At 48.8% G+C, this 9,741-nt stretch overlaps 1 protein-coding gene across 2 annotated transcripts; it reads left to right on the top strand.

Annotated features, from left to right (window-relative positions):
* Positions 1-1,278: 1,278 nt before the first annotated feature.
* On the top strand, positions 1,279-9,000 carry LOC123053534 (ran guanine nucleotide release factor). 2 transcript variants are annotated; one of them, XM_044476997.1, is made up of 8 exons: positions 1,279-1,575; positions 1,829-1,918; positions 2,006-2,041; positions 2,127-2,264; positions 2,534-2,620; positions 7,461-7,508; positions 7,589-7,665; positions 8,538-9,000. In XM_044476997.1, the coding sequence occupies exons 2-8, from the start codon at positions 1,844-1,846 to the stop codon at positions 8,683-8,685; spliced, it is 609 nt and encodes a 202-aa protein (XP_044332932.1). In that variant the 5' UTR covers positions 1,279-1,575; positions 1,829-1,843; the 3' UTR covers positions 8,686-9,000. The 2 variants fall into 2 exon arrangements, with proteins under 2 accessions (XP_044332932.1, XP_044332933.1); XM_044476998.1 differs by having other exon boundaries at positions 1,286-1,575; positions 1,654-1,918.
* Positions 9,001-9,741: the final 741 nt, after the last annotated feature.

Here is a 9,741-nt window from a genome sequence, read left to right as displayed (position 1 = left end):
GAAGAGATAGAGGAGGGGAAGAGGTCAAGCTCGAGGGTGTCACGTCCATGGCTGTTCGAGAAGAGGGGCTCGCTGGCAACGGCGGAGCGGCGAGGTTGGGCGCCGAACAGGCCGTGGAGGTGCACTGGTTAGCGATTGATGGTGGGAAAAGAAAAAAGAGGAGAGGCGGCGAGCCAAGGAGGAAGACACCCACGAAGAAAGGGATAAGGTGGGCCTGCACGGTAGCGAGCGGTACGACCGGCCGAAAGCTTGGCCGGTCGTCCGTGCGCAAACGTTTACCTATATTTATTCCACGGAGTGAGGGTATTTTACAGCCGTCTGTCTTGCAAGAGATGGAGAGCCTATAGATCAGGCACCTAATTTTTTTTTATTTCGCAAGTCACTTTTATCATGAACTAGATCTTCATCCAACGGCCAAAAACATATCGATATGTTTGTCTTCAACCTCCTATGCTTCCTCGCGTAGCCGCCTGCCTACCTAGGCCTAAGTGCATGCCTCCACACACACCCCTCCCCCCGCCGGCTGGTGGGTACCGCCGCCACGCCGCTGAGTTGGTCGTCACCCCGACCCCTCCCTCCAATTAAGTTTCTTCCTCGCCTCCACCTGAGAGGTCCTAGCCAGGCCTGGCGTGGCCGACGCTCATCGCTGTCGCTCCTCACGTTGTCCTCAGCTTTGGCCACGTGCTGCGAGGAATTGACTGATGCATGAAAATATTCCAGGCGTATGACAATTAGCAAAGCTAGCAAGAGATTGGTGCCACCAGCAATGTCACCGTTGCGCTCTCTTGTGGGCATAAAAACCGACCATCGAACCAATACCAAATTAAAATGAATTGAATTTTCAATTTGTTAGTTCTGCATCTGGTTACACAAATTTGGTTGTAATAAGTTTTACAATAAAGAGTACTTTGATAAAAAATGGTCTGTCCATGACACATCTAGATGAGCCCTAGTTATTCTACATCTAAGTGCTCAATCAAACTAGAAAGAAAAAGAAAAAAAATAAAAAAACGCTTACACGAATCTTAATGTAAAATTAATGATATATAACTTGGATGTGCAATACTTATAGCACATTTAGATCGTGCTTTAGCAAAACGAAAAAAAAAACACACCTCGTTTGGTAACCATCATTTGGCATTGGAAATTTGGAATCATGGAATTGGAATCAAAATCCAGACGTTTTGTTGTTCGGCCGCTACCATCGGGATCAGTATTGCCGACTGGCCCCCAAATCCCCTTCCACGGGATGGCGCTGAGACTGATCTCGACTCGCGAGGCCTGCTCGCCGCTGATAGGCATTCTCACCGCGGGTGATTCCCCCTCTCCATTTCGTCACCTTCCCGACCCTGGTCTCCTCTGCCCTACTCCTTTTCTAGCCCTAATCCCCACGGAACGGATTCAGACCCGCCTGATTCTCCACCAAGCTGGCGTAGGCTCCTCCCCGCTGGGGCAGGGCCGTGCACCCTCCCGCCCGTGCGCGCCTCCGCCGCCGACGTCTCCGCGTGCTACGCACCATCCCGCCTCCGCCGCGACTCGGCTCCGTCTCCCCACGTCCACGCCTCAGCGCTCCAGGTATCGAGCCTCTGAAACCCGTCTAAACCCCTTTTTTTGGGTTTGACTGACAGCGGAGCAACCGCTGGCACGGCGTAGCATCCACGCAGCCGCGGTGGCATAGCATCGACGCGCGGCGAGTTCGCTCCCCTCCCCTCCCCTCCCCCTGGCCGCCTACAAAACTCGCTCGAATCTTGAGCCCGCCGACCCTCTCTCTCCCCCACCTCCGTCTTCTCCCAGGCTCCAGAACCTCGTTTTGCCGTCTAAGTCGCAGGACTCGCCAGCGAAGATGGCCGGTGAGAGCAGCACCAGGCGGCCCCTCTTCGGCGGCGCCATCTCCACCGCCTTCCCCGTCCGGTTCCAGGTACTGCAACACCCTTCTCCCTCGCACACATCCCTTTGCTCTTCCTCCCCTGCTCGCGATGACGCCGTTTCTGTTGGGTTTGGTCAGGATGTGAGCAACATTCGCGAGGTCCCCGACCACCAGGTTCGTCCGACTCCCCTGTTCCATTTGTTTGGACCGCGCTGGTTGGGGCGTTCCCGTGCTGATCGATGTGTGTGAATCTGCTCAGGAAGTTCTCGTTGATCCCGCCCGTGACGAGAGCCTCATCTTCGAGCTGCTCGACCTCAAGGGCGAGGTGGAGGACGGCGGCAGCGCGCTCTGGTTCCTGCGCGACGTCGCCAACGAGCAAGATGCGGCGGATAACTTGGTAATGTCCTGGCTTCACTCTGTGAATAGCTGGCAACTTGGCCCTATAAATTTCGATTCATTGCCATTACAGTTCTCGTGCTTGGCTTTCTGTTCCAAACAACAACCGTATTCTTCTTTCGACAACAAAATGAACTGCATTCACGAATTCTTTGTCTTCTTCATGTGCATTGGATGGTCATGAACTCATGGTTGTTAATTTTCTGATCCAAGTGGATTTTAGCCATAGAGAGAGGCATGTTGGTAACTTATCTCTTTTTTGTCGGTTAGGTGGTCGAGCACTCTGGTACAATCGAGCTAGCTGGTCTGCGATCTGGGGAAGCACCTGCAGTGGCTGGAACTGCAATTGGCAAGCTGGTAAGCAAATGTCCTGTGCCATATCCAGATTACCCTGCTCCTTGCCTTTGTTAGGAATAAGCATGAGGCCATAGGCCGATATATATACATGTACAGGTGTGGAACATATGCAGGAAACCCCTTATACAATGGGATAAATACAAAGGGGTACATGACCTATAATATAACTCTAACACCCCCCCTCAAACTCATGGTGGAGGAACAACACTGAGTTTGGAGAGATAAAAGCCATGTTGTGCTCTAGTCTGGGCCTTCGTCAGGAAATCCGCCAACTGTAACTCGGAAGGCACATACTGAAGAGCAATAACCTGATCCTGCACAGCAGCGCGCACATAGAAAGCATCAACACCAATATGCTTGGTGAGCTCATGCTTCACAGGATCGCGCGCAATGCTAATAGCACCTGTACTGTCAGATAAGAGCAGAGTCGGTGTAGTGACAGAAACACCAAAATCCTGAAGTAACCACCGTAACCAAGTCACCTCTGCCGTCAAAAGAGCCATGGCTCGCAACTCAGCCTCAGCACTCGAACGGGAAACTGCAATCTGTTTCTTCGTCTTCCAGGCAATGAGAGAACCGCCAAGAAAAACACAGTAAGCAGAAAGTGAACGGCGATCAGAAGGATCACTAGCCCACGTAGCATCCGCATAGGCCTGAAGCTGTAAAGAACTGGAGCTAGGAAAGAATAGACGGTGAGAGATCGTGCCCCGAAGATATCGGAGAACATGAAGGAGATGACTATAGTGAACCGATGTGGGAGCAGAGACAAACTGACTCAGAATATGAACCGGATAAGAGATGTCCGGACGAGTGACAGCTAGATAGACAAGACTGCCAACAAGATGACGATAACGCGTCGGGTCAGGGAGAGGATCACCATCAGTAGCACGGAGATGAACATTGAGCTCCATAGGAGTCTCAACAATGCGCTCGTCAGTAAGAGCAGCACGAGCAAGAAGATCCTGGATATACTTTTCCTGGGATATAAAAAAGCCATCAGAGGTAGAAGAGACTTCAATCCCAAGAAAGTAGCGAAGAGGTCCAAGATCAGACATAAGAAACTGCTCACTAAGATGGGCCTTTACAAAGGCAATATACTCGGGGTCATCCCCAGTGATGACCATATCATCAACATAGAGAAGAAGAAGAGTCCGGCCACGAGGAGAAAGGTGAATAAACAATGCTGGATCATGAGCACTTGCTGAAAAACCAGCAGTAGTGACCACAGAGGCAAAACGCTCAAACCAGGCGCGAGGGGCTTGCTTAAGGCCATAGAGAGAGCGACGAAGACGACATACCATGCCATCAGGAACAGAATACCCAGGTGGTGGCTGCATGTACACCTCCTCACGCAGCTCACCATTAAGAAAGGCATTCTTAACATCAAGCTGAGATATAGACCAGTGGCGTGCAGAGGCAACGACAAGAAGTGTACGAACAGTGGTCATATGGGCCACAGGAGCAAAAGTCTCGTCATAATCACGACCATGCTCCTGCTGAAAACCACGAGCCACAAGACGAGCTTTGTGACGCTCAAGAGAACCATCGGAGCGAGTCTTAACCTTGTAGACCCACTTACAAGTGATGGGACGGACTCCGGGAGGAAGAGAAACAAGATCCCAGGTACCAGTGCGTTCAAGAGCAGCAATCTCCTCTGCCATCGCAAACTGCCATTCAGGATGAACAACAGCCTGACGATAAGAAGTCGGCTCAAGAACAGCAGCACCAGCGGTGGGAAATCCAAAGCGATCAACAGGCGGACGAGGACGAGAACGCAAGCCATAAGTAGGCTGAGAGGAAGAGGACGACTCATCCAATGAGGCATCCACAGGTCGTGAACGACGAGTGTAATGCTGAGGAAAAGATGGAACAATAGAAGGAGGAATCGCCAAGGTAGAATCGGGGGGTGGTGACGAAGAAGTCACCGGAGATGAAGGTGTAGAATCCGGTGACATGCTAGGCGAGGAGACCGGAGAAGATGGTGGCTGCAAATCGACTAGAGGTGGAGAAGCAGAGGGAGTGGAACGAATAGGCACAGGCGCGACGGGGGTGATAGGTGAGTCAGGAAAAGTGAGGAAAGAGATATCCTCCACTGAAAAAATCGAGGAAGAGGGGCGTGGGTAGAAGGGACGAGACTCGTCAAAAGTCACGTCTCGAGAGATACGCATCCGACGACCGATAGGATCCCAACAACGATAGCCCTTATGCTCATCACTGTAGCCTAAGAAGACACACTCAACAGACTGAGCGGTCAGTTTGGTGCGTTCGCGAGGGGCAAGAAGAACATAGCAAACACAACCAAACAAGCGAAGCATCGAATAATCGGGAGAACGATCAAAAAGACGCTGCACGCCACCCTGCAAAGCAGCGGACGGCTGAAGGTTGATGAGATAGGCGGAAGTGGAGATAGCCTCGGCCCAAAAATGAGGCGGAAGAGAGGCGGCGATCATCATTGCACGAGCTGTCTCAAGAAGGTGACGATGCTTGCGCTCAGACACGCCATTCTGAGCATGAGCACCAGGACAAGAGAACTGGGCAAGAGTACCCTGCTCAGCAAGGACTCCATGCAACATCTTGGAGATATACTCGCCAGCAGAGTCAGCACGGAAAACACGAATAGGAGTAGAGAACTGAGTGTGAACCATGGCAGCAAAACGCTTATAGATTGATAACACCTCACTACGAGAAGACATAAAATATATCCAGGTGTATCGAGAGAAATCATCTATAAAAATAATATAGTAGCGATGACCTCCTTTCGAGGCAAAGGGAGCTGGACCCCAGACATCGGAGTGAACAAGGTCAAAAGGACGCTGAGACATAGTGTCACTATGAGGATAAGGTAGCTGGACCTGTTTACCAAGCCGACAACCCTGACAGTCTAAAGACACACCGCCGGAGACAGATCCAAGAAGACCACGTCGAACTAAGGATGAGAGACGAGAGCCACACAAGTGACCAAGGCGATGATGCCACTGCTGAAAAGAGCTGGTAGACAAGGCAACAGAGGGGGAAAGACTGGCGGCGGTGGCAGCGGAGGGAAGGTGAAGCCAGTCAAGCTCCCAGAGACCCTGAGAGTCACGGTGTCGGGGGCCAGCACCAAGGAGAGCACCAGTGTGACGGTCCAGAACAGAACAAGAGTCAAAGTCTAGAATCACCCGACAACCGGAGTCAACAATCTGACCACCAGAAAGGAGCTGCATGGTAAGTCGAGGAACATGAGCAACATCAGGAACATGAAAAGATGTGGTGCTAAGAATGCCTCGACCATTAACCGGGAGGGAGGTACCATCAGCAGTAAGAACATGAATAGGAGAATCAAGAGCACGAATAGAAGACAAGGTGGATGAATCATGAGTCATATGAGTCATATGAAAAGATGCTCCAGTATCAAGAATCCATGGAGATGTACCTGACTGTGTTGAAGGTGGTCTCACAATGCCAGAGGAGTCAGTAGCAGAACCAGCAGAACCCGTCGGTGAAGAACCAAAGCATGCAGCGAGCAAGCACCGAAGGCGCGTAATCTCCTGCTCAGTCAGGAGCTCAACTGAAGAGGTCGACGTAGATGCACCCGGCAATGAAGAGCCGGAGGCGGTCAGCAGACCACGAAGTCCCACAATCTCCTGCTCGGTGAAGTACATAGCTGAAGTAGACGACGCAGTAGCACTGGGAGAGGATCGGTCACCAGGCCCACCACCACCTGTGGAAGCCGCCAGAGGAGGCGACATAGCATAACCAACATCATCCGTAGAGGCCGGTGAAGGAGACGAGGGCACATGCAGACAAGCCCCAAGCGCCAAAGGAAGACGCGGGTCAATAGAGTCATATGCATCAACACATCCGATGGGGGCCGTGAGAGGAGCCGGTGTAGAGCGACAATCACCATGTGCAGAGGCTGTAGGAGGAGTCACGGAAGAGCAACCACCAAGACCGTCTGGAGAGAACGGTGTAGAACGACCATCACCATCTGCGAAAATCGCCATATGGGACGACTGCACAGATGGATGAGCACCAAGCACCGAGGAAAGGCACATGTGCGAGACAGGATCAGTGTAGGGTACACCAAAAACACCGTCAAAAATCACCGGAGACACCATTTTTTTTTTCAGAAGCAGCAGCGACAGCCAACCAAATCGCTCAACGAACAGCAATAATGCAGCGATCCAGTGGACCAGCTCGGGCAGGAGGAGCAGCAACCTAGCAGCAGCAGTGGGGAAACCAGCTGCAGGCGCGTGTGCACCAGCAGAGCCGCACGCGGAGCAAGCAGCAGCTCCAGGAAGCGGAAGCGGAAGAGCGCCCGGCGCACGATGAGGAGGCCTTCGGGCGGAGACGCTTCGGCCGGGGCAGCGGATCGGAGCAGCGGCGGCCGGCGCGTGATGAGGAGGCCTTCGGGCGGAGACGCTTCGGCCGGGGCAGCGGATCGGAGCAGCGGCGGCCGTCACGACGGGATCGAGCACGAGTTGCGGCGTGCGAAAAAGAAACCCTAGAGCTCTAATACCATGTTAGGAATAAGCAACTTGTATTCCCATGAGGTCATAGACCGATATATATACATGTACAGGTGTGGAACATATGCAGGAAACCCCTTATACAATGGGATAAATACAAAGGGGTACATGACCTATAATATAACTCTAACAGCCTTCAATCGACCTCCCGTCGATTAGTTTTCACCTGTGCTTCCCTGGAAATGATAGCTTTAGTTAGTTGCACAAGTCAGCTCAGTCTCATAATTTGATAGTACTTCTGTTCCTTGGCATTCATTATATGATGGCCACTTCGCACCGGCAGTGAATAAAATGTACTCAAGGATCTCACTCTTGATTTCGGCATTCTGTAGGCTGTTTCAAAAGGGAGGCAAGGCAGAGAAGCACAGAACATTGTTCGAGTGAGTACACCCATCCCTTGGAATTATGGTTCAACAGCTAATGTTTGTTTTTTCAACTGAGCGTTGGGCTACCTTTGCAGCTTTACTTGGCAAACATACGTCTCAAGAATGCAGCAACTGATGTAGTTATCACCGCATATGAGCCGCTGTTGATAAAGTAAGTTGAGTACACCAGTATGACATACTTCCTATTATTAATGGGATTTGAAAAGCAATCCTATATTTTTTTTGTTACTTAAGTAGAAAATCTTATTTAGATATGGAATAGCTAGTACTATTCATTGTCATTTGTTAATCACTTAATCTTTGTATGACTTGATTATTATCCAGTGATGTGCTTAGGAGAACTATTTATTATTTGATATAAGCTTTCCTTGCATATAAGTCTGATATATATCGACATGTTTGAATGACGATCAATAACTTCTTATGCAGTAACAATTATGCTTACTAGTCATAAGTTTTTTCAAACTCCTTTGTCTCTGTTATCTTTATAAATACAGAACGATAGGCCTGCTGTGCTCCAATATTTCAGTCAGTTCTCTATCCAAGCTAGGCACGTTGAATACGATTGTATATCGTAGTAGTATGGTCAATGGCAGAACTAAAATTAAAATATGAAGAAAATAATTACTTTCCTGATGATGGCCTGTTGTGCTCAGGCCCTCAGTTACTTCCTTCAGTTTTCTAGCTCAAGCCCTCAGTTAGTTCCTTCAGTTTTCTACCTAGGCTAGTCATGTTGAATGCTATAATAGTACCGCTGGGAGAACAAAATGCCAAAATTAGATTTCTTTTCAGTTGAAAATGCAGATGACACGGCATAATGATGCATCACAAGTAATGTAGAGATAGTCGTATTAGATCTGAGTCAAAGTAAGCAAAATTAGTATGAACTTTCATATCCAAATTAAATGACTAGCTAGGTTGTTGATGCCTTGATTTTTATGCTTCGGTATTATGTTTGTGCTGCCCACTTCTCCAATGTTGGGCTGCCCCTTGAATGATATATTTTTGTCATTTTTATTTCAGTCCTTTGAGTGAAAGTGCTCAGGCCATTGCAGCTGGACCAGCAGTGCCCGCGGAACAGGCAGGATGCTTGCCAATGTCCGAGGTCTTCAGACTCGCAGTCATGAACTTCGATGTCCATGATTGGAACCTTTTCAATGGCAGCGGTTGAAGTAGAGAGGGTATGACATCTCAATGCTAGAGTGGTTCTAAAAAAAGTGTTCTGCAAGAGTGTTTGGGGAATGTACTTTCCTTGAGAGAAACTGGTATCTGAATTGTCCTTAAGAGTAGCTTTTTTTTGTTGCTGAAAATGCTATCACTTGGCATATGTAGTGTCATCCAAAGAACCCTGGTCGAAGTTCAATATATCATGTTAGCTTCTAGAAATTACTTGAATTGAACGAAGTACTTGCTATTTCATTGATAAAGACCGCATATGTCTCATCATGGGGCATTGAGTACAGAGAGCTCAACTCTGAATTCAAAATATCTTGATTCTATTAAGTTAAACACGAACCATTTGGGTATAGAGATTCGAGATGTTTTGATCCATTTGAGTGCTTCAGAGTGGAAAGACACCCTCTGTGGTCTGTGCATTGTATGGCCTGCAATATTCATCTCTCATGAGTTCCATGTATTCTTGACCACTCACACTCTGATTGGCACCAAGGATATATAAAGGATGGCAAACATGTGAACCATGATGTCCAACGAAAATACTACCCACAAAAGCTGTGGGTCTACTCTCTAAGTAGTTCATGCCATCATCCAACTAGGCTCGGCACGCAGATCACAATCTCTTTGCTTGTGAGTCAGTTTGTGTGGATAACTCTGATAATGAATCAACCCTGATAATGAGCTGCATGGTTGTGCTCCCTTAAATTTTGCAATTGCCATCAGAAGTTCAATTTTTTTATTTTTTATGGTAACTTCCGTTTATGGTTCAAACTTTTCTTTTTGAGTTGATCATGCATGTTTAGATAGACAATAAAAGGTCAAAATGATGGAAAGGTTCGAAGAACGAGTTGAATTCTACATCAGAATCGGGCAAACGATAGTATACTAGTAGAATGCTCGTGCGTTGCTACGAGTTACAATGCATAAAAAATGAATTAAACAAATTAATAAGATCGTCTTCAAGGTGAACCTTATTTTTCTTCCATATGTCCGGGCATGTTCGGACATCAAACGGGCGTCGCCCAAAATTCAACCATCCGGACATTTCGGG

Source organism: Triticum aestivum, chromosome 2D (assembly GCF_018294505.1).
Source record: "Triticum aestivum cultivar Chinese Spring chromosome 2D, IWGSC CS RefSeq v2.1, whole genome shotgun sequence".
In the NCBI taxonomy this organism is placed as follows: domain Eukaryota; kingdom Viridiplantae; phylum Streptophyta; class Magnoliopsida; order Poales; family Poaceae; genus Triticum; species Triticum aestivum.
Note: the sequence above shows the minus strand (reverse complement) of the source record. Positions and strands in the feature narration are given on the sequence as shown.

Bases quoted from the DNA above. Each gene is read 5' to 3' on its own strand.
- LOC123053534 (XM_044476997.1), top strand. From the start codon at position 1,844: ATGGCCGGTGAGAGCAGCACCAGGCGGCCCCTCTTCGGCGGCGCCATC. The intron at 2,265-2,533 runs GTAATGTCCTGG...TTTGTCGGTTAG, and splicing joins AAGATGCGGCGGATAACTTG to GTGGTCGAGCACTCTGGTAC. The intron at 7,509-7,588 runs GTGAGTACACCC...CTACCTTTGCAG, and splicing joins AAGCACAGAACATTGTTCGA to CTTTACTTGGCAAACATACG.